Source organism: Strix uralensis, chromosome 10 (genome assembly GCF_047716275.1).
Source record: "Strix uralensis isolate ZFMK-TIS-50842 chromosome 10, bStrUra1, whole genome shotgun sequence".
NCBI lineage: Eukaryota > Metazoa > Chordata > Aves > Strigiformes > Strigidae > Strix > Strix uralensis.
Window position 1 is genome coordinate 23194342 of NC_133981.1, and position 27882 is coordinate 23222223.

The following is a 27882-nucleotide window of genomic DNA, read 5'->3' on the forward strand; positions in this document are numbered from 1 at the left end:
CCTATAGAAACTACAGCAGCCACAAGTTGTACACCTAACGCATTGCCAAGTACAATGAAATTACTTGTATACACATGACACTTAAACATGGGCTCTACAAATCAAAAAAGGCGCTTTATATTCTTTTGAACTATTCAAAATGGCATTATTTACCTCACAGAAAGATGGCCTTGGGGTCTAGGCAGTCATATCTCTATATACGTGATCCAACTTGGGAGGTCTGGCAAATTTAACAAGTATGACCAGTTTGTCATTCAAACACAACTGGCATTTGACTTTTTGGTATTAGAAGTTGCCAACCAAAACCAGTCACAGACTTACTCTGTCACCTGCCTATGTTATAGAAAAGTTAAGCAGCAGCCTGTATTTTCTGACCACAGTTTTCCCTTCCACTTGCTGGCTAATGATAATGTCAGCATCTCTTTAAAGCGTTCCTCTCCGTTCGAAAAACCTCACAAGGGTCGAGTACATCAGCAGAAACTCTTTCAAGAGCAGACTGCAGCAACAGAGTTGTATATCTTCTGTGCTAACGCTATGCACCACCTCCTTGGATAAAAGGAGATGCTTTGGAGCAAAAGACCAAATTTCTTTCCAGAGTTCTTCAGGACTTCAATTCTTAAAATCTAAAGTGAAGAAAGATTGCATTTCTAAATAAGTGCGTATGTACATGTACATATATACAGTTCCTGCAGTTCCTACAGTTTATTATGTGTTTATTGTACTTCCCTGGCAGATATCCCACAGCACTAAAAATCTGAGCGAAACAGATAAGGCAGGATAATATTACTACAGGGATTTTAAGGTGTATTACCTGGTACCTTTACTGGAATCATCAAACTAGTAGTTGTAAAAATTACGTGCCGTGGGGAAGGGTTTGTTTCTTTTTTCAGTATAACTGTCAATCCAAGATGCAGGGATGTAAGGAAAAGCCTGCAAGTTAGGCATTAAAAAACCTAAAGATACTCATGTCAGACTGCCAAAAGGCAAGCTGGCAAGAAACCATTCTACTGGAAGCCACAGAAAACAGTGTAGCAGTCACCTCATTTGTCAGCTGCCTCCAGTTCTCCAGCAAGACACTTGCACCAAGTTGCTTCCCTCTGGGAACACTGGCTGCTCTTGCTGCTTATTTAAACTTAATCACCATGTCTGTTCTTCACCGATACGCGTTTAAAACACAGGTGAGACCTCAACTAGAATAGCTGCACTGATCTTCCAAATTTAAGGAAAAGTAAATCAAACTTTGCCCTGGGTGCAAAGGTGGCCTCTTTGGATGACTGAAGAAATGGAAAGCTTCTCTGGCAACTCTGGACTGCAAAAGATTGGCTCGCTGAGACTGACAGAGCCCTGAAGATTAAGAATTGCTTTTTCAATGCATACTGGTGGGGTGAGCATATGGACCAGAAATGAAAAATTAGTGTTGGCACAAGAAGAAATGTGCGTAAGTTGAAACTGAATTAAAACAGAAATAAAAAGATTTCTAGCTCTATGAGCAGAAAAACTGTGGAAAATGACTGGATTATGAGAAGAAAACATAGAACATGCTTGCCTGAAGTAGAAGGGATTAGTGCTGATAGCCCAGGGAGTCCCATTTCAGTCTTACCCTCCCGTAATTGCTGCTGCTTTCAATTGCTATTAATAACCCAGCAGTATCTTTCGCCATGATTTACTTCTTACAAGTGTCAGGAATAGGTTTGGCCTCAGCAAACATCATTCTTTCAGCCTCCTCCTATCAATGGATGGAAGGGCTGGACACCAGACTGGGGGTCTAATAAAAGCCCCAGGCCTTCATGAGTTTAGCATACATTCATGTACATGGGTCCCCTTTCCTGCATCACCCATACACCCATTTTCCCATAAATGCTATATCATAGCATCGTGCTTTGCCTGCATGAAGGGATTTCACGAGGTGCATCTGTGCACCAGGAAAGACCCAGAATGAACTTTGATAGAGGATAGACACGGAGCTGTTGCTAAAAAATATTCAGTGTATTTTGAAAAGAAAATACAGACATTGATGATTTTCAAGCTGTTGTGCTCTTTCCAAAGGAGTAAACACTCTTTGGAAATAAATACCAGCATGACAAATGGGACAGGAAGAACAACATATTTTCCATTTCCCTCTTGATGAGTGGGCTTTATAATCCATCAATCCAGCATATATATATATATAGCTCTTCCAGTTGTTATACTGATTAAAAAGATCAATTCTTTAGATTGATCTGTTAGAAAAAAAATGTTTTATTGTTTTACCAGTTCTTTCTTCCTAAAATTGCTTTTAAGAAACTTGGTGTTATACATAAATTCAGTAAGCTACTAAAGAAAGTACCTAATTTTCCTTTGTCTGTACTACTCATTTACGTATATTTGGTTGTATGCATGTGCTTAGAGCTTTGCTGAATCAAGTAAAAGAGCCAGATCATGACAAACGCTCGAGATACACAGCAAAAAGGAATTTATTCTTTGTTTTGGAATCGGGTCAGCTTTAAAAACCCCTCCTACTAACACGCCAAATAGTCAGTTGAAGCATAGAAATACAGGAAGATTTATGCTAATTCACAGTTCTTAAAAATATATGTATTTTAAAAAGGGTATTTATGTTAACAAGATAAAGGTAAGATTGGTCTGGTGCCATCTCATTATGTCAGCTCACTACACTTTGCTGTAGACATATTTTCAAAATCCCACAAGGGATCACTTCAAACAGCCATCCTTCAGCCTCGTGTAGCCTTCAAAGGACAGAAGTCAATGCTCTTCAAAAAGTCCAGGTCTGAAATGAACATTAGGGCAGCTTTTCTATTTTTGTTTCCCAATGGTGCTCTTTATGTAGCCTATGGAAATAACTCGGTTCCCAATTAACTCTACATGACCTGTAACTTCATTTTCTTACAGAAGATATCAAGCGTGTCAGTAGAAAACTGAATATCATTGCAAGATGTACAAAGAAAAGTGAAACGGCCGCACTAAAAAAATATTATTGAAAATGGTTCTGTGATGAGTTTGCAAAATCTGCAGCCTCTCCCTACCTTTAGCAAAAGAATAGCATTAATCTTCCCTTCATGCTCTTCAAAAAGCTTTTTCATTGGTGTATGAATCAGCAAGACCAGCAACTTGCCAATGTTTTCACAGTAGGAAACCTATTCTGTTGTGAATATTGAGAAAGGTAATAAGTGTTAACTTCTTTATGATGTTAGGAGAAAACTGAATTGACAGCAAAGCACACATCACACATAGATGCGTATTTCTAACATCTGGTGCCACGACCACTAATAACAGCACTTCAGTGTCAGCATCTTTACGGTCATATCAAACTTCTCAGGATCTCCGAGAGGATTTTTTTTTTTTCTTTTTTATAGTGACATACTGATGTAAACAATTAAAGTTAGCAATGCTTAAACTTGGTGTTAAACGATTTGGGTTGGGATGTTCAGAATTAATATAAGGTATGAGAAAGATATTAGGCCCCTTTTTAGTGATGGAGAAAGCTCAGATAATGACAGAGAAAGCCCATTACGGAGTATGGCAATGAAATGGGAGGCTCTAAACCAGCACTCTGCCCACAGACTGCTCTTTATCAGAAAATGGAATTAGTTTGTACTTCTGCAAAGCAGGTGCAAGCTCTGCACAAATCACAGCTATATACATAAAGATACCACAAAAACTACAGTGGAGGCAGTGAGTCGTCAGAAACAGATATCCATAGTACAACTGGCAGTTTGCATCTCAGGTGCCTAATGCACAATGTTTTAAAAAGCAAGTTTTAAAAATTACCAAAGAGGAAATAAGGAACTTGCCATGCTGCCTGCTTGCACCAAGTCCTTTCTGCGTGCACATATAAGGCAACAGTGAAATCTGGCACTTGGAGCGTAACATTATTTTACACAAATATCTAGAACACACAGAGATCAAATCCTTGCAGTGTCTGTCCACCACATCATCCTTGCAACGCAAAAGTGTGATGTGCAGGTCTATGCTCGGAGGGACTAAAGCAACACAGTCCTGCTCAAATGTAAAAACTTCCATTGCACAGGGGATCATGGGCCTGGTACACTACCAGGCTCTTCACTAACAGTTAAGTTAGAATTCTCCAGGCATTTGCACATCTTCATTACAGCTAGAAACACTTTATTTATTCTAATTAGACAGTTTTGTTTTAGCTTGGCAGCTAGTAAAGCCTGGTCTTAAGCAGTAATAAGGGATACTTTGATTTGTCAGTAAATTATTAGAAAAAAAGAAAAACTGTCCTCAAACCCTCAACCAGGGATTACCATGCAGTTTAAGATTTCAGTTCTAAGAGTGCCACCAGGCCATGAAGTCATTTGTTTCAAGTAGCAATTGATGACATGGCGCTCTAAAACCATGTGTACAGTATGTCATATCTGTAATTGCCTCTACAAAATTTCACCATATGTGCAGTGAGTTATTAATGAAACTGTCTAGAGAGAACAGAAAATAGGAATCTTGTCAGCAATTTGTCCTGATGTCTGAAAACATATCCTAAACCTAGCAGTTTCCAAAGTTAGAAGCTACCAAAATTATTTCAGCCTTCCTAAATGCTGAAAACATTCAGAGCATAACAGTTCATGCTGTCTCTACCGAAGCTTAGTTGGCCTCTAATCAGTTTGCTGATTACCCAACATGATTCCCTGGACCTTTACAGAACCAACTCCTTGGGACAGAGTCCCCACTGCTCTAAGCGTGAGCTTCATCCCTAGTTTACAGACGTTCAGCTTTACATGAGAATGCATTAAAATATGGACATCATTTGCTTGTGCTCTCCAGACCAAACTATCCTACAGCTGTCCTCTTTGGCCCTGTATTTATGTCATCTACAGCTATTACAACTATTTTCTTACCAGAATATTGAAATTTATGTAGTGTAATATCCTTAGGACTCCACTCAAACTCATCTACTCTGCAATCATTTACACCTATGCATTGAGAACTATCAGAATCACATCTACTGAGAGGGTTTGTTGATTCTAGTTGCTTAGACCAGTGGTCCGTAAAGTGGGGTGCACGCACTTTGCATCATGATCCATTGGGGTGTGGAAAGGTATCTTAGAACTTCAGTAGTACATGTATATAATTTACAAATATATATACGTACATTGCGAGTGCATGCTCAAACATTTTTTTGCTGATGGGGTACTCAGTGTAAAAGGTTGGACACCACTGGCTTGGACAACTCGCACACTGTATAAATCCACAGTAAGCAGTACTACCTTGCATACACAATGTCTGTTAGAAACAGAAGTCAAGTCTGTTTCAATTTATGGCAATAAGTGCCATATCAATTAAAGATAAAGGATTACATAATTAAGTTGCATACTGGCTGTTCTATAATTCTGTCAAAAATCAGTAGCAGGCTCACACACATTATCAATTGTCTAAATTATCTTCTTCTCAAACATGGATATTACATTAACTTGCACTGTGATGGCTTCTGTTTTCCCCATCCCCATAAAATAATTAAATATCACATGTTGGAGGGAATTCATTGGCCAACTCTTCTAAAAGCGTTTGGATACAATTTATCCAGATGTGCTGTTTTGACAGGTGCTCTTTATCTTCTGGAAACACAGACTAGAAAATATTACTTTGTAAGGTGTGAAAACATTTCCTAATTTGTTTTCCAAACCACAATAAATAAGTTGAATTCACTTTTTCTGCCCTTATTGGCAAATTTACTACCTGTAATTAATAGCATTAGAATTCTTTTTGTCTTATTATTTAAAATGCTGCCTCTAACTGTGGTGGCATAAATTTGCTCTCCTTTGCTTCACTTATCATTCAGAACAGGTTCTTACTTGTATAATATATTCATCAGAGTCACCTTCCTCCTTTCCATTTGTATGTACTTAGATTTTTATAGGTACTTGCATCACCCTGAGCTACTTAGATAACAAAAAGGCCCCACAAACAGCATAGACTTTTACTTAATCAGAACATAGCAACTGCTGTTCAGAAATTAATAACAACCATTCGCAACCCCTAGTTTATATTCCTAAACAAAGTAATACAGTTTATAAACCATGTGACCACAACTTTAAGCATCTTAGCATATTATTATGCAGATGAATCAAGATGATAGGGCTGATTTATAGACATAAGCACAGCTTTTATTCATTTTTGTCAGAGGAAATGAAATGTGCCTCACCCCTGACAAATCATGTTTAGATCAAATGAAACAAGAATCAAGTGTCTATTTTTAAATTTTAAGCAAATTTACAAACTAAAAATGGCAAAGTCTGCTTTCGTTTAAGTTCGATTACATGCATTCATCACAAACTCCATCACGTGTTAAGAACTGAGAGAATTCTTGGGAGCACTTGCTAGCCTGGGCGTTTCAGAAGGGTTTACTGGGTAACTGGCACCACCTTCAGTCTCATTTCGAGCACTGGGCTGCCGAGCCAGTACTGCAGGGACACCCTGTGTGGGCAGGATTGAGCGGTTTTGAATAAAGGTAGTTTCTGTTCCTATAATCATCCCTTCTGTAAGCATATTTTATTTTATTGCATCTATTTCCACTGGCAGACAGATTCACTTTTTCACTAGCAAACTAGGAAGATATGCACTGTTCATATAACGACAAATACTTTACTGCTCAAGTTATCTTCGAATTTTTTTAATCTATGTTCAAAAAATTTATATTTGTCCTGCATGTGATCTCCTGAATGCACGATATAGCAGCACAGTTTTAATTTTTCTAATTTTACATATGTATATCCGCATTAAAATAGAACCTACTTCAAGAATTAAAACTAATCTGTAGGACTGAATCTTCAAGTTCTCAAAGTTTCCTGAGTGGGAGTGAGCATGGAATGGAGGATTTTACATCAAGCTAGCAGTGCTCTTAAATGGTAGTTCAAAAGCATGAGTAATTCCCATAGCCAGGGACACTTAGGATATGTACTGTCAGTAGTAGTGTTGGCTCTTTAAACTATCTGTTGAGCTGTGGCATTTCACTCTTAATATTCCCCCTAAATAATTTTCTCTTTAGATGCTACAGCATCTTCCTTCAATTTTACAGCTGACCCACTCATTACATTTTCAACTAGAAACAGGCCTGAACCGAAACCCAGCCCTCCTCAAACCTATCAAGCTCGCATATGGGCGTCAGTTTTGATCCCTGAGCTAACCTAGAAAGGCTTTCAAAGATACTGCTTTATCTCAAGAATTTCCGCCTAAGTCATATATGAGGGTAAACGTCAAATATCCAGGCATGATACACAGACTTTGCACTTCATTAGCTTGGAGGTCATAAAAGCACTGAACTGAACAAATTTGATCTCACCTTGAAATAGTAAGATTTTCTTCTGGAGTCTTTTACATATTGTTGTATATGTAAATACACACATACATATTGATAGATACATATAAACCCACAGGCACATGTGCACATACAAACACACGGACTGTTCTCCCTTTTCTGGAGCAGTTAAATTGTTATACTACAGGGTGTACGCAATATTTAAACTGCAAACATTTTTCAGAGCTCCATACATTTTTTGTATTTCCAGAATAAATTCCACTAGGCAGATACGTGATTGACTAAATGCCTGTAATTAATAATTTTTACCTCTGTCAAGCAGTATAACTGCTTGTGGCTTCTGTTGCACAGATGCAACTATTTGCCATCTGAAAACATACTATTTAACTTTAAACCACCAAAATATCCATATTATATTTCACTGCAACATAGCACAGTGGAAAGATTACATTTTGCAAAGCAGTATATGGCAAGGGAGGGCATTTTAACTCAATAACAAAGACTGAGGACTTAATATAATTCACTTCAATTCCTCAAGAGAGGCGAGATCTCCCCAAACACCTCTTTCATTCCAGCTCCCCATTTCACATTTCTTCCAGAGTCCTGTTCCAAGCTTGCATTACTTCTCCCAGATGCGAATACCTGGTTTTGTTTTCTTTTTCACCCTTTCTATTCAGTATTAAATCGCAGTGGAGGAATAATGGCCTGAATCACATGACTGAAAACAATCTGACCACCTACATTTATGGTTAGCTCCTTGATTTGGTTTAGTTCCACCTGAAAATGTTGTGATTCGTTTAGGTAATCTGTTTAGAGACAAAGGAGAGATGTGGAGTAAAGAAATGGCCATATTCCTCTGCGCTCCTCAACATGTGCAAGATCAACCCAACACACCCTACCCCGAGTTCCCCTCAGGAACAGGCCTGGATGTGAGGGAAGGTTTTGGCAGAATCCCAGCTGGACCATATTGCACCATATTTTATGACCTTTGGTATCATACAGAACTCTCATGAACCTCTCAAATGAAACTTTGCACAACACACAGCAACTCTGAGTTTACTGTACCCATTCCTATGAGGACTGATAGCACCTGTAGCTGTTCCGAAAGGCATGCAGAAAGGCAAAGGTCTAAACTTCCCCTCAACCTGCTCAGCAGCAGAGCTTTCCTTCCCTGCCCTACCATGCAACTGCTCTAGCGTATTGCTCTATCAAATATAATTTTTGTTTTATTGCAGCCCAAAACTGTTAAAACCCACTCAAAACTCAAAACCCAACAGAGACCAGCAGTTGATGAAGTATCAGAATCCCAAGTTTCCATTGCTGACAAAACATCTGCAACTTCACTGTATGAAGAGTTTGAAAGCTTGCTCACCATAATATAAATAATTAAATAGCCATAGAAATCACATAAGATATATAACTATTGCTTTACCGTTAAACTATAGACATGAATTTATAGATTCTACAGTCTCTAGACGAAGTTTGTGCAATAACATGATCATTTTCAGCACACACTACATTCTTATAACATCTGTAGCTGTGGGAACTAAGGAATCTATGTGCCACATGGTTACAGTTTCTGACATTTAAATATTGCCTTGATAGAATTTCCAAACAATTATATGAACAGTCAAGATGTGCTTGGGAATATTGAAGGAGGACGGAGGAATACTTTGAAGAGGGAAACAGCTATAAAAGCTATGCAAGTTCATGGCAAGTGCTGGAAAAAGTAATTATCTCAATATCTCAGTTCCAAAGTACCAGAAGTCTTTTTTCAGTGTGAAAGCACATTTAGACACTGTGTAGGTTAAGAAGTAATGCTATTAAATAGCAGAAAAATTAAAACAAAAGCAAGAAAGAAACTTCTCTTGCAGCATTATCTCATGGCACTCTGAATTTACAGTCCTTCACACAGTGTAGCCACGTGAGGCACTTGATGAAGGAGCCACAGCGTAAGCTTAAATCCTATGCAATACTACAGCTTAAAGGCTAACATTTAGCATCTTTTGTTGCTCAAAATTGATCTTGGTGTAGAACACTTTCTATTGAACGAGTGTAATTTTTAGAAAATGATTGTTCCTTTCTGAATCACAGAACACAAAATGATAGGATACATGTCTTTTTGCCTTCCTATACGCTTTGTTCTCCACACCCCTTGCATGGTCTTATTATATAGCTAATCATATGCTAAAACTGCTTTTAATTTAGCCTGTGAAGACAGATTGCTGTATGTCGACCACTGAGTGGGAGCAGGGTTTAGCTTATATTAAAATGATGAAGTGGGCCTACCAGCTGCCCAGGCAGCTTGTCAGTCCCCTCTGGTACTACGAGCAATCAGAGAGTTAAACACATGCATGGCTTTTGTTTTCACAGCCAAGGTAAAAAAACAACAAACAAAACCAAAAAAACCAGGAGGCATCATCTGCAAAACAGCCAGCTGATCACATTCAGTATGACGGCCATTTGGAAAGGATATTAACAAAGCACATAAATGTGTTTACCCGATAACAGGGTTGATCACTGTAAAAGCAACTTAAAATAACAAATAAATGGAGCTGCTTAGTTTTAAAAAGGGGAAAAGTGGGATGGAGGGACAGGAAGAAATGGAGGGGAACAAAAAAAACAAGACTTCCAAAGCTCACCTGTTAAAAGTTCCTTGTAGATCAGCAGAAGCTAAAGTGCTCCTGACGAGGGCTCGTTTACGTTCCATTCCCCTATCGAGTCCTAATACATCCAGGCTTAGATTATTTATTTTTTAAAAAAATTCTTCCTTCAAAGTCAATTTTGGGTAAATAATTTAAAAGCCTGTGAGCTGGAGGCTGTATGACTCCAGAAAGGCTTGGAAGCCAGGATGGAAAGCCCTTTGGAACTGCCTGTCAGCTTTACACATCACTTTTGAAATTAAGCATGTTAACAAACTATAATTAAAACAGATTATCAGCCACCTGTTCTTATGGCTTTAGCAAGGTGCTTGGCCATGGTGCTAGTTACATCAGAATTGATATCGGAGTTAGCCCACATCCACAGGAAGCTGGGGGATGGAGAGGAAACTCGACTGGCAGCATTCAGAAATGCACAGCCGAGCTGGTCCCACAAAGTACACTGGCACTATGCACACTGTGTACATACTGGGAAGGAAATGCAGCAACAGTGTTTGTTACCTACATATGTGTATGTCAAACTCAGGTTTACTGCTGAACACCTATATAGAGAAAAAGAACTCCCTAAAGGTATAACAAAACACCTATTTTTGTGGCGTGCCTTATATAGTATTTTGTTACCCCAACTTTGGGGTTATTATGTCTTTACACACATTCTTTTTATGACATGCTAATGCATTTACTAAGAAATATCTTTATAGTATAAGCCCAGACGAAGGTTTGTTCAGAGAGCTCTAGAGCAGGATGGTTTCAGTGACTGACATTTTTGCTGCCTTGACTGACATGGTTTGCTTCAAGTTCCTAAAGCTACTTAAAGAAACTAAACAATATTGCACAAAATGAGGTTTGTCTCTTCATTAAAGTGTTTAGCTTTGAGGTTTGCTGTGGCATTCAGCACATCCCAAACCCAACTGCTTAAGTAGCTTTCTGTGAGAACATGTCTACTGCAATCACTGTATTTCTACCCCTGAGCAATAAAGACACACTAAGAGGGCACAGAAGAAAAGATGAAGAGGTCTTCCTTTGTAAAGATCCCTGAAAAGAACGTTTCTCTGGGTTAGTATCATGTTGTTGTACACATTTAATTGAATCTACACCTCTAATATCTAAAGCTATAAAAAACATGGTAAAATTAGCAGAAAAGAGACACACAAAACTGACCAAATGAGTAGAAACCGTTAACTGTAGAGAATAAAGAGGCTGTTCTACGCATCCTGTTAACAGATCAATTCCTTCAACTTCGGACAGCAGTTTATTTCTGATGGTATCTTTCCAGTTCTGAACAGTCAGAACAGACTAGCTCACAAACTACTTCATAGAAGAAATATTTTATTGCTATTGTAGCAAGAGTTCCAAAGTTTGCTTTATTTTCAAAAACGAAGGATAACTGAAAACTGTAAGACAGCAGAATTACTTCAAAAGCCATCAGTTTAAGGATACTAAGATCAGGCACACTTCCTATCGTTTTCCAAGTTCATTGGTTCCCTCCTGAGGGAAAAAGTGAAATCCCTGATGAAGTTAATGGGAGTTTCCCCATTGAATTTCAATGGCACCAAAACAGCCCCTTATATGTTGCGTTTATCATTCATTAGAACCACATTTAAACAACAGATTTATTTAGAGATGGATTCAACAAGAGTAATCACAGAACCTGTCAGAAGGAAAATTCATCCTTACACCCAATTCCAAGCACAGCATACAAATTGCATGGACAGACTAGCACAGACCATCTGTAAATGTACTGGCAAAACCCACCAACCTTGGGATAAACATTCAAGCTGAGTAAATTCAGGCCAATCTATCTTCCAGGTTTATGGAAGCTTAAACTTTAAAAGTGTGCATGTGGGTTGGCTGTTTTGTTTTGTCTTTTTTTTTTCTTTTCATGTTTGATACAGTTTTTCTAGTAACAAAAGCAAGAATACTGTACTTTTCAAACACAAACTCACAGAAGATCTAAATCAGCACTTCTCTAAATTATTTAATTCAATTTCTGATCTGACTTAGACTTTGAATCTGAAGTTTTGAAGGCATTTCGAATACTAACCACAGTTTGGGAATAGGACCAGTTTGACCTTTGTACTCAATGCAATGTAAAATAGATTACAGAAAAGTAATGAATGCAATACTCAGCTTCTGTTCTGTTAAGAGCTTCTTGCCATATCTTCTAGAGTTCAGAATCTGTTTCTGTCTTGCTTATTGCTTATCTGTAAACTCCTGAAGCACTCTGTTTTTGAAATTTGAACCAAAAGAAACTGTAACTTCCTACCATGTAGTCTTCCAAAACTCAAAAAGGCTATGAACACCAGGAATTAGAAATTTAAGTCCTCATCTCCATGACAGAGCTCACTCTACAATATTTAAGATCTTTTTAAAAAATACAGAATGAAATCATCATGTCACCATTTGCATGACCTAGGCCATTTAATAGTAGCATATAATAAAAAATAAACCCAAAGACAGATACTATATTGCTAGATTTTTATATAGCTACCAGTGATAAGCTTTATATTCAGCCTCTGCTTCATCAATGGTAATCATCAAAATTGTTTTAAATTTGTATTGATTACCCTATGAAAGCATATAGGCTTTAACTATCCACAGAAACAGCAAAAGTAAACACTAACAATGTTACCCCTCTTTCTCCTCACCCCCATGATCATGTGCCTTTTATTCCTGTCTTTTTTTTAGGGCACCCTTGGAAACTCTGACTGTAGAAACTGATAGGATGGGAATGCTGAACAAAGTACCTCTCAAGCAGTAGAACATATGCTCTGGGGAAACTTTTCCTCCTAGCTAAATAATTCTTAGTAAAAGTCAATAGAAAAACAATATAAATATTTGATAGGAATATAACAAATTGCCTTAATACTGGAAGGGTGAGAGAAAAGAATAAAAAAACTCCAGTGGAACATTTGAACCCATCTGGTAGATAAGTCATGTACAGATATCATCCATCTGGGATTTGAACTTTATACCTGACCCTTGGCTGGACAGCGTTTGTTGCCATAGCTGTTTAATTAGTCGGATCTCCAGCTTGAAGAGGAGGAAACACTTGAAAAATATTTGCCGAAGAACAATATGCCTTAGTTTTGAGATTCTTCCAGTGTCTTCCTTTCATTCAAGAACTAATGTAGTTATATTTATTTGCATGTGGATTGATTATATTAAGCCTTTTGCAGCCTTTGTGAGGAATTTGTGACACATAGGTTGAAGGGGAAAAAAAAAAAATCTTCAGCAGCAGTAAATTCCCCAGACACACCACTGATTCATTCAACAAAAGTAATTACTTTAGCAAATGTTTGTGTATTTTAATGCCAAGAAGAGGATTCCAGGTATTTTTAAAGCTGGTTAGAGTTTGTCAGTCTAGCTGATAGCCAGAAACTTCTAGTCAATGTGATGTAACATTGACACACCACTTAATCAGGAAAATAGGATGTTTTTCCAATGAAAAGATTTTATCTTTAACAAATGTTACATTTCATTCTTATTAATGTATTCAGACCTGCCATCATATGGTCCCTAGATTTCCCATGGAGGTATAGGTTTTAAAAGTCCAGAGGGAAATGATAATACCATACACTGATTTGTTGACATATGAGCTCTGAATTACCATTGGAAAAAAATTCCAAGGTCTGCAAAGATAATTTCACAACCCAAAGTGCATCCTAGCCCTCTGCTTAGGAGTTTTAAAAGCTTTTTGAAAGGAAAGTTATGAAGAATGAACGAATAGCACACATTGGGGCCAGATTTTAAAGCAATTTTTTTAAGCATTGTGCAAAGTTCATCTCTCTTTTTAACGAACACTGACTACTTGGACAAAATGTTTCCCTCCCCTCTCAGAAGATTTAGACATAGCGAAATTAATCTTTTGTGCTTTGACAGACGTGAAAAATTAGAGACAGATATGGAAAAGGATAAGACTACCATCACAGGTCCCTTGTTTTCTTACCAGTCTCATCTGTTTTAGACACGCACGGATATGAGTACCCTAAGGACATAGATGTATTTTTTTCTGACTTTGATGAAAAATTAGGTACACAGTTCCTCTTATTAATAGAATCATTAACCACTGGTACAGAGGACGCAAAGACCACGTACCTGACCTCACCACTTAGAAAATGAAAGACAGAATAGCCCCAGTGAGTTAACGGTTCTGAGCAGGCACCAATAGATAGCAGGTCATCACCTTGCAGAAAAATGTCTCTTGAAAGGTTAGACTTAAGTGAGGAAAGTGTGTTAGTGCTCTTTTTTTCATTCCCTAAAAGTATAAGAAACTCACAAAAGGTTTTCTTCTCCCCTCCTGAACATATTTATTTTCATTTTAGAAAAGTCAGCTTTATGCTACCCCAGAATTACTACTTCAGTAAGTAATTAGGTAGTCCAGGATACCTTCAGGCCCCGAGTTCAGATCATTTACAGTCACCAACAATCAGATGAAAATTTCCATAAAATGAGTTGTATTAAGGCTTCAAGACTTGTCTGTTCTGAGAGCTTAGTCCTCATCTCTAGGGGTTCCTAACATGACTATCTAAACTACTCAATTAATAAAAACCACCAACAAACCAGCAACCTTTCAGTATATTTACAAACACAAACCAAGCGTCTTTCCCCTCCTCAAAATTGCTTTACAGTATTGACCACTCATGTAGCTTTCCCTGTGTGCTCAGAGCTTTCCCATGAGGCTCCCAAGTGCCTCAAATATACTGTCTTTTCTTTAAAGTCCGAGGAATGATCAAATATTGATACAAAACACTACTAAGCCAGTAAGCTTATTTAATGGCTGAGTACATACTATGAAATATAGAGTATCAGATACAGAAATAACTTGCACAAGGGGTTTTGTGTGGTTTTTGTTGGGTTTGTTTAAAAAAGCAGCTCTATAGCGACACACCTGCTACTACTGCTGTCTAATGCCTGAGTCATCTCTTAACAGTACTGGGACTTGTATTAATAAGGGATCTGTACATCTTTCAGCAGCTATGATTTTCATTTTGTATATCTTTGCATGAACACCCATCTGCATCTCTGCTTTCAAATGGCATATATGGCACATACACTTTAAGGGAGTCCACTCCCAACTTCTTTAAAAGCTTCATTGTTTCACTGTTCTGGAGGAAATGGCTCTGACAGTGTGGTTATGCTTTTGTTTGCTGAACATTTCCTCCAGAAGGGACAATGGCATAGGAAGCCCCAATCATACTAATCCATTAGCCCTGACCTGGTTTTTTGGCAGCCTATTTTTACTGTGGATTCTTTTCCTTATCTATCACCACGTAGCATAACGGATTGTTATACCAACAAAACCAACATCTCAGGACAATCGGATGGGAGGAAACAGGCTAGCACATCATAGGCACAAAAAGTATTTATGAACTATCATTTACACCCCTTTCAGCATAATTTCTCATTCTCCACCCCATTCTTACTCCAAGAAACACCAAGGCTACGCCTGCCTCTGCAAGACAGGCATTAAGTGGAATAGTCTCCTGAGGCGTGGGTAGGAGCCACTGTGCAAGACTTAATAATCTGAGGAACAACTCTGCTCAGGTACTTAGAATATGCAGGTGGAATAACCAGTAAAATGCAGTCGTTTCAGAGCCTGAAAGAGGATAAACATCTTGGGAAAGTTTTTCAAGAGGTTGCCTTTAAGGTTCAGTTTCTTTTCCATGTGTTTGTTTTTAAAGAATTAACACTGGCCATTTGGAAAGAATTCAAGTATTTATCTCTATCTCACTGGCCCCTTTCCTCCACAAGTGTTTGTTACATTAACTTGAAAACACACAGACAGTGAAATTCTACCATCAGGTCTTTGTATACATGTCCAGAAAAATCACACAGCTGAGCACACTGCAGGACAGAAGTCTTGAGTCTTGCTATTTGTGGAAAAGTGCTTAAATTCAGAGCTGTGTGCCTATAGCAGTTCAGACTAAGATCACCTAAACAGTCAGATTAGAAAGTATGCTTTTTATAATGCCTGGTTTTCACTTATTTTGAAATATCAAAAGATAATTTCAGACAGATAATAAGTTATTGAAGAGATGAATCTGCCCCTGTTTCATTGATCTGGTGGAATAGTTCATTCTTTGTGATTTAAACATGAAAGGGAACTAGGCCATACAAACATCTGCTGACACAAATACATCTACCTATGCAAAATTCATACTTAGCAGTACACAGGCCTGCATTTTGTGGACATCCAACAATTCTAAGTTGCAGCTGAGCTTTAAATCTAAGCTGAATGCTAAAGATTAAAAATATACAATTTAACAAATGGTAACTGCTAATTTGGTTCTCAAACTTCTGTTAAATCAGCTTCCATTTCCTTAGGAACATAATAAAAACCACAATAACAGCATTGAAGCTGGTTTTATGGCTTTTATAAAAGCTTTTACAATGCATTTTTATAACTGTATCTGCCAATAATAGCTATTACTTCTATCCACTTCTTCCAAAGGCAAGCAAGACTCGCTCTTAGATAAGAGGATCCAAGGCAAGAGTACAAACGTGCCTTTTATCTTCCAGGAGGCATCAGAAGCTTAGCGTCTCGTTCCCACAACTTTCTCTGAAGTTGCTCAGATCTACCCAGATCTACCCAGAGCTGCAGCAGCCAGGGGCTGGGGTGCCCTGCCCGGCAGCAAAGCCCTTCTTGCTGAGGAAGGGCTGCCCGCAGGCACACGCTTCCCCCGGCCAGAGGCTGAGTGGGGCGACAGAGCCAAAGAGTCATTTAAAAGTCAGAGGTGGAACAAACGTTCAGAAAACTCGAGTCAAAGAGATCCTCTTCCAAGGCTTGTAGGCAACGAATGAGACTGCAACCGCGCTGTCCTTTTACTACAAAAATGTGTTATCCATAAGACTCATATTCTGAAGGCTCCCAAGCAACAGAAAGGTCATACTTCCCTTTGCACCAGCCTGCACTGGCTTTGTATTCTGCCTTTTTGACAGCGCTATCACAACCTGCCCAGGTATTTGGAAATAGCTCTTGCTTTAACATAAAAAAGCATACAGGCTGCAGGTGAAATAGTATTATCAGATCTCTGCCAAAGGTCATAGCCAAACGCTTCTTGTCATGGAAGTGGCAGCGCACACAGCTAACGTTAACTGCATAACGGAGCACAAACAGTGGCACAGTTTCTCAAACAACTGAGTTGTCATATTAGCTTTATGTGTAATATTCAGCCAACTGGCAGACAATGCAGAACGAATATCACAGGTACTACACTGGCACAGTAGCTCATCCTACCTTAATTCAGCAGCATTAAGTGTTCAGATGCTTTTATCAAGGATCTCCTCTGGAAGATCACATTTCTTGATACCCGAATAATGCGAAGTTATACTCAGGAAAGCAAGTGGTGACAGAACTGTGGCTGTGAACACAACCTAGTCCTCAACATGATGTGGCAAACAATTGCGTTCAATACTTTCATATTAGAAAAACAATTTAAGTGAAAATAAATAACTTTCAGGAGAGCTGAACCAGGCTGCTTCATGTCAGGGTGGCAGTTCCCCCTGTGTAATTTACAGTCATGGTGTTGCTCCCTGTACAAAACAGGCCCCATTAGACCATGAAAGTGGCCCCCTGATGATATGAAAGAATACTATTCATTGCTCTGATATCACAAACTAATGAGAATTCATTAAATGCAAAATGCCAAGCATGTTGCTGAGACTTTTCCAGAAGATCATCGCAGGTGCGACTAACTCAAGAGCATATTTAATTTTTAATTGATCAGTTTGTAGCATGCAGGTTTACACCTCAGTACGCTCAGCATGGAAACACTCCACGAGTGTAGCAGGTCAAGCAATCATGCCTTACCTACCTCAGGTTTTGCTTAAGTTTCATTAATTGGTCAGAGGGTCTGAAGTAAATATGTACGTGATGAGCTTTGCTTTTTTATTTATTTATTTGCCTGCTACTGCAGTTGCCATGAGTCCCTAAACTCTCCTAATTAAGCAGTTCTGCCATCCCCCCCACTGGTGGTGAGTACAGGAAAAACCTCAACAATTTACTAACTCTTCAAATGCTTCAGTCACTTGATATCTGACAGGCAGTTAATTATATGAATGAATTTATTGTCTCCTGCTAAAAGACGACTGAATGCAGGACACTGCTTACTGCATAAATTCGTGCTGGTTTTATGATTATTGTCAAAGAAAATGATTAATGGGCAGATATTGCATGGAGAACAGCAAAAACATATCAAGAATTAGAAATTACACTTGTATAGCAAAATGAATTCCTATTAGAAAAGGAATAAAACCTTTACCAGGCATTTAAGCAGAGGTCTTATTCATTAAAATCATTCACATACCATGCTTTTCATACTATGACCAATTCACAGTATCCACTGATGTTAATCACATGATTCATAAGCATTAAATTGATCAGTACTCACCAATTACTAAAATGTCATCTGACTCCTTCTGGAAAATGCATGATCCTGTTAAAACCAGATAAGCTCAGAGCTTCCTTTTCTCTTTACGTAATTTGCTTTAGAGTCCACTAGAAGGTAACTCTGTTCAAACTGAGGAGCAGCAAACAGTTCCATATAATTTGTTTCTTGTCTATATGTTCAGAGCAGAAAAACACAGGCTGAAAGGCTGCCTCAGGAGTTCTTAAAATATAAAAAAATGCAAATCATTGAATAATCTAAGAGCAACAACAAAAGCGGTATCCTTTCAAAACAAATCCTAAACGCCAATTTCTAGGTAGGTCTGAGAAGACATCAAGCAATAGGACCAGCAGTGGAAGTAAGTACAACCCTTGAACAGTAGCTCTGGTCTACACGTTGCCACATACATTTTTACCATATGCATCACCTACAGCAAGCATTAAAATACAAAAAGCTACCTTAAATATAACTGGACTCCTCCATCACTAGACAAATAATTTTACCAGCTCAGTAACCTACGGTTCTGCATCAACAAGCTCTTTTGAAAGGTCTGTGTAAATAAATAATAAAACAGTCTGTTAACTTCTCTAGACTGCCTTGGATTAGGTTTCTGACTTCTAGGGTTTCAATGCATATCATTATGCCCTGCGTCAGGAAAGGAGAGAACTTCAGCGTAGTTTAAACCCAGGGCTGCTCTTGGCCCAAACTAAAGGTTTGAGCTAAACACTGATGCAACTATTTTAATGCAAAGACATGAAAACTCAGAAGAGGGGTAGAAGTTGATTCCATTTTTATCTCATTATCTAACCTGGCTTCAAGTCCTTTTATACTGGAACAGCTCAGTAGACTCAGCCTTAAAATAAAAGAACAGAACTTTTGCAATAAAACTGATATGGGCATTGACTAAAACCAGCCTTCATATCTCACACTGGTGCATCATTTCCATATTTTGCAATTATCTGACCCTTAAAGAACACACAGTCTTTAAGTTCATAAGGCACCTTGACTTTTTGTACAGGAAAACACACAAACAAGCAGCACTGCTGCTGGACTGACAGTTTCTGTATACTTTCAAGGCAGCTGACCCTCACCTGTGAGTTTTCTATGTGAAGAAAGGCTTAATTATGTGCAAACACTGCAACTTCTGTGGTACTTTTTACACTAAAACTCAAGCAAGGATTAAACTGAATCACTACTGTCTCTAACAGCCCTTGCCTATACATTTTTAGCTTTTAGCAATAATACAGCAAGCGGTGCACAAAGACAAAAAGAGCATAGTACAAGACAAAAAGGGCACATGAAAATATTAACTAGGAGCATTTTAATGAGTGCTCACAGCAAAAAAAAAAAAAAAAAAGACAAAAGGAGCTGATGAGGTTCTGGTCCTCTGCTCTAACAGATCTGTAACCCGTAACCTGTTTAAACTCGCTGTGTCCTTCCTGAACTTAAATCACAAACCACTAATTTACATGAATAATCAGACTGGAATAATCCAGCCGTGTAAACACAGATATGCCCTAGTTGAACAGAAGCAACATTTAAAGACAGTTAAAAAAACGTCAGTGCAAAACAAAATCAAAGCAACGTGTAAATCACCCCTTGAACAAGTCTGCTTTAGGTAGAGCAACTGAGCTCAGAGGAATTAATGCCATCAGGATTTCTTCTCTAGATTCCTATGCATAGACCAGACAATAGAAGAAACATGGTACACTTTACCCAAGCAATGTATTTTAGTATGCAAAATGCACAGGACACATTCACACACTCCTAACACAGAATTCTAAAGATACCAACTTCATCCTAACCTCACAATGATTTGTTATACTGGCATCAAGAGCTTATTAAAAATTCATTAAGTGCTGTGTGGCTATTGGCACCATCACGCTGAAGAGCTCTTTTAACCCAAAGGAAGGTTTGCACTAGAATAATTACAGTTGTACTATATTAAAATACAAGACTAATGGCTATAGAAAGCCATACTCTATATGAAGATTAAAGCATCCAGACTACTAATGATGACTTGCATTCAGTTTTGTCTTGTAGCTTCTCAAGTGCAGCATTTTGCAGATGACAAAGAAACCCACACATAAACTGAATACAAAAATAAACACATTCTGGAGATACAGGAGTCACCATGGAAGATTTTTAATTATTTTTAAATCTTAGAAGCGAATTTTTGGTAATTCTTGTTATTGTTTAAGCCGTAAATAGCTATAGGAAAATCACTTTATTAACATCTGATCTTAAGGAAAGGTGCCAACTCTATTGCTCACTACTGTAACAATACAGAATATATATTCTCCTTTTCTGAGATAAGTTTCATAAACATTAACCCTGTAGATGTCAGGAGGAATATCTGAGGTGGGTATTCTAATTTCCATTTCAGATGAAAACTGAAATGCATAAATTAAATATCTGTTTATATACCCCATTATCATTGGTTACATGTGATAGTTAAATAGCCATAAGAAGAAAACGCTGCTGATGCTTGCTGATGAACAACAGAGCAAACTATCTCTAGCCTTGGCTCTTAGTCCTGTCCCTTCAGCCCATACTATCTCCCATAAGGTAAAGTCACACTTCAGCTGGGTGAGCACTGTGTCCCCCCTGCTCTCCCATCATTATACTCACTTGCCCTATGCGAACACAAGCTTTTTTTTGTGGGGCCACGTGGTGAACTCTACCACTGCAACCACCTGGATGGAAACCCACCTTGTTTTCTCCCACTGACTATCCCATACCGGCGCTGTGCATGGACAGGCTGGAAACAGGAGCTGCAATAATGTCTGGGGCAATACCATCACTGAACATGAACTGTGGACTAACACATTGTGTTATTCCTTTACATTAACTCCTGTTCAATGCATTATTATTTAAAGTAGTTTGAGCTTTCATGATGCAATGTGGATGCTCAGAACATTTATGAATAACCCTCTACACAAGTTACACCAAACTGCCTTTACATACTCCAAACTTCCATGACCACCCCTCCCTTACACAGCTATAGTAGCTCGTGCTGCCCAAAATGCAATTAAAGCCCAACTAAGACTCTTTCACTTGTCCAAGTGTTATTTTTACTTGATGAAAACACAGCACTGTTCTGTCAGTCTTCAGAAAAAAAACCCAAAGCAGACAACTAAAAATAAAGTGTGACTAAACCAAGATGGAAAATGTTTGTAGCAGAAGGAAAATAAGTGAAGAAACTCCATGACAACTCATACTGAGGACTAATTCTTACTTTTTTCCAGATGTGTAGAGACTAAGAACTAACTATTGACTGTTTTCCTCCATTACTTGCAAATGGAACTTTAAGATGCAAGCCGAAAACTATGCGTTACATTACTATAAACCCTTTAATTTATTCTCTGTGGGCTGTGGATCTGCTGATTCAGATGGCTGCAGTCTGCTCCTCTAACCACTAACTCCATCCTTACAGACTGGCTGGCATGTAGCACATTACCGAAGGAACAAGTAATTCTGCATGCAGCTATCTGCTCCCCGTCTTTATATAACATGTGTTCCTCTCTTTTAATACTGACATGACCCTATAAATACAATGGCTAATCTGAATGTGTTGACAAACAATTTCCTAATTATGTATTTGCCTATCCCCCACCTATGGTGGGTTACTAAAATGTAACTTTAACAGAAGTAAATGATTACTGATGCTTTAACCCCAGTTCAGCTTTCATGCTTTGCCACCCCTCTGATTTGGGGAGAGTTTTCCACCTGCAAATATCATCACAAGTGGAGATTCACCAGCAGAGGAAAGCACTGCTATTTAGTGCAATATTCCCTCGCAGTGAACTTCAGAGAGGTGGGAAGGGCACCGTTTGCCCTCCACACGCATACTGGGACAGCAATGGGGTCAGTGTGAAGGGCAAGTGACTGAAGAGGAGGCTGCTGTGACAGCACAGCCAGTGACACTGCTCTGCCCCTCACTCAGGAATAGTGCCAGTGACAAACACCATTATTCCCCTTTTCAGAAATAGCAGAGACAACTTGCAGTGCTCTGGGCAGGAATACTTAACACCTCTTGTGCAGGTAGTGACTGCTGTTGCCAAGGAGAGTCAAAAATACTGCGGCATGGCATGAGTCACTGCTGGCCCTGGGGGAGATTGGCCTGGCCAAGGGAAGAGGATAATGATCCTGGATCCCACAAGGTGGAAACGCAGTGCTAATCCGAGAGGAATGACAACTCTCCCCCTGGATACCTGGGAACACCAGCTCCAGGTGGGCACCATCCTGGGGCTTGGGGATCACCCCACTGCTTGTTCTATGTTTTGGGGGTGTAGCCAGACCCTGCCTCTCCGAGTGCTCCTCAGGAGATAACCTGGTAATATCGTAGGCTTCACACAGGCTCAGAGAACTGAGCTCTCTGAAAGGACAGAAGTTTCACATTAAGTGCCACAGGCTCAGCTTTGGTACATTAGTGAAGAAATCCCTTCACCTTTATAATTTTTGCAATTCTGCTCTAGGAGTAGGCCAGCATCCCACAGAAGAAAAAAAAGACATAATTTAGACAGCGCAGTATATTTCCACATGCACTGGTTTTGGCTGGGATAGAGTTAATTTTCTTCCTAGTAGCTGGTATGGGGCAATGTTTTGGATTTGTGCTGAAAACAGTGTTGGTAACACAGGGATGTTTTAGTTACTGCTGAGCAGTGCTCACACAGGGCCAAGGCCTTTTCTGCTCCTCACCCCACCAGCGAGCAGGCTGGGGGTGCACAAGGGGCTGGGAGGGGACACAGCCGGGACAGCTGACCCCAACTGACCCAAGGGATATCCCATCCCATATGGCATCACGCTCAGCATATACAGCTGGGGGAAGAAGGAGGAAGGGGGGGACATCTGGAGTGATGGTGTTTTTCTTCCCAAGTAACTGTTATATGTGATGAAGCCCTGCTTTCCTGGAGATGGCTGAGCACCCACCTGCCAATGGGAAGTGGGGAATGAACTCCTTATTTTGCTTTGCTTACCTGTGTGGCTTTTGCTTTATCTATTAAACTGTCTTTATGTCAACCCACAATTTTTCTCACTTTTACTCTTTCGACTCTCTCCCCCATCCTGATGCAGGGGGAGCGTGCGAGCGGCTGGGTGGAGCTTTGTTGCCAGTCAGGGTTAAACTACGACACGGTCCTGCTCTCTCCTAAGCTTATTCCAACATTACCTAAAGCTCCCCATGCAAAAAGTAAACCACTGCATTTTCATCTAGTGCTACACATGTATTTCACCTTGCTAACAGGCATGACCCTATGATTTTAAGGTCTAGTCATGTAAACTTAAACACATACACATGGATGTAGAGGATCTCTCCGCCCCCAAACCATACAGTCTAATTAAAACAGACAACAAAGACTCAGTCAAATTTTTTTTTAAAGCTGCTGGAGTCCAATGGAAACAAGACCAACCCTAAAACCCAGTTAATAATAATTTTCCCTTTGGAGTGGGACTGTTTTCTCAGGGAGGCATAAAACCCCTCATTCAGGCCTCACGCATACGTAAGGAGCTGCTGTACAACCGGCCCAGTGTAGTCACTGCAATGCACGGCTGTTCAGTGCCGCGGCACCAGGGGCCTCTGGAAATGCTTTTACCAGGGCAGCTTACACGCAGAGGGAAAAAACAAACTCACTCTACTGGTATAAACCACGCTGAGGCTGACTGAAATCTCCAGCAGAGGCTGCAAGGGTCTGCACAGTTTTCTAGAAATGGGAGGAGTCAGAGAGGGAGAAAGACTGGCATAGCCTCACATTTGATGGATAAAAACATGAACCAGAATGGTTACTGAAGCCTTCCAAAGTGAAGGGAGTTTCAGGATTTCTGAAGGATATCAGGAAAGGCAAATTAAGGTGGTAGAGATCTTTTTCCACAAAGAAAAAAATTTTTTTTTCTGCTCTCAAGCTCATTGGTGTCGCAACCAAAGAAAATAAGATCTGTTAAAACAGCCAAACACATTAATTGAAAATACTTATAGTGCTGTAACAAAGAGGAATGTTACTGCGCATTACGCTAGCTGGGGGAGCCAGCAAGCTGCTCTATAAATAAGCCCTGCTGTAAGCAATTAAGCTAATATTCAACCTACATATTCTGAACAGTAATAAGGTCACTGATAAAAGAAAGAAATGGCCGTTTACAGGTGAGCACAATTTGCAGGTTAAACTTCAGAAAAATAGCCACACCCAAGTGCTCCAAGGAACCTCTGAAGCTTAGCCTTAGTAGGAACATACACCTTTATAACTTTTGCACAGGACTTTTCTCAGACATTTCCAGCAGTACTGAGGTCAGGATGAACGTCTGTGTTGTAAAGACTGTTTCTCTGGATTTAAGCACTGATCCGGTTCGTTTCAGGCTTCCCCTCTGCTTGTGGTTCTAAACCCAGATCATAAGTAAAACAATTTTTATCCTAATCGAATCCTCTCTCAGGGATTACTTCCAGTTTCTATTATATTGACTCACTGTCTGCTGGGAACTAAGAGACATTTTAGCTTTATTTTGGTATCCTGGTGATAAAAAGCTCTCCACAGTCTCATTCTGGTTGTAATGAAAGTTCATGCAGGAATTCAGGCTCTCTAAACTATTTCCTCAGCACATAATAATTATGCAGTGTGAAATCCAGTAATTACTTAGATTATGTGATTTCTCAAGGGAAACTTGCATGACAAAACATACCATTCAAATCATATAACCATGTAACATGAAGAAGCTATAGCGTGAAAATGGCTAGCTTTTTTAAATATGTAAGATTGCTGTGAGAACGCACAATCACCGAGAGTCTCGCTTAATAGCTCCATTCCTGGAATAAACTCTACCGGAATCCACAGCAACTGCTCTTGGCAGGGAGCACACAGCATGTCAAACATGAACCACTCAAAGAATGTGCCCAGCGATGCACAGCAGCCACAGCCTGTCATCTTATTTAAGTGGACTGTGTTTTCACGTAACACACAGGTAAGATTGTAGTGCTACACTAGCTTCGAGACATTTGGAACTTCAGGGCTTTATTCTGCCATAAAACCCACCTTCTTTTCTCCCCCCTTTCCCTTTGTCTGAAGCAAATGATGCTTATGGTATGCTAAGAACACACGCTGTATCTTTCAATTTGGGAGACATAATAGGAGATTAGGATAGGCATGTATTCATGAAAATAAGGTTTCTTTCATATTCCATCTTTTGCCTGCTTGTAAATGAAACAGAGATATTTCCAAGACTCTGAAATCATGAAAACTCCATTTTCCTTGAAGATTTTTTGCAACAACCCTGTATTTTTCTTTTCATGGCTTTGGTATAAGGACACATAAGAATCTAGCCTAATAATCATCTCAGACTACTTAGTGTTAACTACGCAGGGTGAAAGAATAAAAGTACTAGGACAGACAATCTTTAACACATGCAGTTTTCAGACTTACCACAAAATAAAGTTTTATATATTCTTACCGTACCTGATTGTCCTGACAGAAATGCAGTATTTCCACATCAGATTCCACATTGCACTGCCATCTCCCTTCATGACCTTCTCTGAAGTGTTTGCAAAGTGAAAAAGATTCCAAGTAACTCAAGGAACCAGTAAGTTTAGCAGCACACGACAAAGTTAGTCCAAGGTTCATGCAGCAGCCAAGCACTGATTCACGATTTCCAAGTGATTCCTCCGACCTCCACTCAGATGAACTCAGAGAGAAGCCAGCTTTCTCATCTGAAGTCTCGGGTTACTTCTTTCTTCATGATTTACAAGACTCGTTGTTTACATTATTTGCAAGCCAGAAGAGAGTATTAGAGGCTGTTCAGAAAGCTACATATAATATTGCTCCAAGCTGTCAAGTAAGAAAAACCTACCTATGCAGCACCTGCAGAAAGTTATTCTAATTTATTTCACTTCAGAAAAAACAGTCCAGTAACACTACCCTAGAAAATCACTTACGAGCACTGCAAATGCTTACCAAATACACACTAAATCAAGTGGTTTAGGCTGAATAAACTCTCAACTGTTTGCAAAATTTCTTGTGTACTGTAATAAACTTTTTAGTGCCAAAAGAAGTAATGAGTCATTTTCCAAAGCCGTATTTGAACACATACGAAGTTCCTTCAATAGTGAATATCAGCATGACACTTAGGCTATAAATTACATCAAAAGTAAAATGGCAAGATCTGATAAAAAAAACACACACACACAAACCCAAACCAAACCCCAACTTATTCATTGCGATATGTGGAATTCTCTTACTGTGCTGAATAAGTTTAAACACACAGCATTTATTGCCAAAAGTTTGAATTGAATTTAAGTCTCAACACACACTCACATGGAATCAAGCTTAGAGAAAAGTAGTATTGTTGTAATTATTGTTAATCTTTTTAACTGAAGGAGAAGCCCTTTTAAATTCTACCCTGGTTTCTCCAAGACCACCCTGAAAGTTAGTGTTGTTGCTATGACAGACTAAAACTTCCTAAGCCTTCGCTCAGCCCCACTAGACCACACTCTCTTCTCTACAAAGAGGTCAACAGCACGATTATCAGAGGCTCTTCTGGATCAAAGACATTAGATACATGTTTATATTATAAAACCTAATTAAGCAAGAAACTAAGTTCATGCTACTTCTTCATAGAACAGTACACTTTTATGATTAAACATCTGTTTTCTGTTGCACAACTCCATTTAGTATAAGACCATTTTATCTAGGATCTCGTTACCGTTACTACTATTCTGAAATATACTCTGTTTGGGGGGTTTTCTGACAACTGTTCCTGGAGCAAGCTATTGATGGCTCAAAAAAAAAAAAGTCAGAACAAGTTCCACAGCATATTGTACATTTTAAATCAGTAGGCTTAATGAAGAAAAATTACATTAGAAAACTTCTACATCTGTTCTTAACATAATAATTGAAATACATTTCAATGATTGAAAAAGCTACGTAAATTCAAGCAGACCAGCAGAACCCTGTCCATTACCATAACTTGTAAATTTGAGAGATGAAGTGCCTACAAGATAGATTTTCTGATTTTTGTATGGTGTACACTTGAAATATTTCATTCAGCATAAGTAAGCCCATTATATGTAGAGTGTAAAACTAGTAGTTTATTTTTTGTGTAGTATAAAGGTATCAAACAGCATGCTCAGTTGTGTCAACTACATCTCTTTGAGCTTATATTTGAGGCTTTGGTGTAATTGATGTATTTTGATGATACGTTCCTTGATTCATCCTCAGTTGCAATATTTTGATATTACCAGCATCTTCAGGCATAGTATTTTCACCTGTCTCTAAAGATAAAGGTGGATGAGATCTACAAGAGAACAGCATTTTAACCACCTTCTTCACCCATGTTTCTAAAATTTGTGCACAACCAGTGACCAAATGGATTAAAATAACATGTGACAGCATCAGAGGACAGAAGTGAGATGCTGTGGGGTGGTTTGTGCAGGGGCTTTTATTTTACTTTGTTTTTTTAAATCATTGCTGCAGCATTTCCCATGGAAAGGAGACTATTTATGAAATAGTGTAGAGAGTATTTCAGCTCCTGTCCCGATGAGCTGAGTTTGTCCACTAATTCCCAAAGAGACCTGGACAAATCA

The 27882-nt window shown here is 39.0% G+C and overlaps 1 protein-coding gene across 17 annotated transcripts in view; it reads right to left on the reverse strand.

The window, feature by feature from the left end:
- Window positions 1-27882, reverse strand: part of IQSEC1 (IQ motif and Sec7 domain ArfGEF 1) — a 356789-nt gene that overhangs the window by 115723 nt on the left and 213184 nt on the right. The window contains exon 1 of one of the 17 annotated variants that reach the window (XM_074879785.1): window positions 25760-25879. The exons of 15 other annotated variants lie outside the window; for them this stretch is intronic. In XM_074879785.1, coding sequence (XP_074735886.1) covers window positions 25760-25827 — 68 coding nt within the window. In that variant the 5' untranslated portion in view covers window positions 25828-25879. Of the gene's footprint in view, window positions 1-9912; window positions 10108-25759; window positions 25880-27882 lie in introns of those variants that run through there. One more of the 17 variants, XM_074879787.1, reaches the window with a different exon arrangement.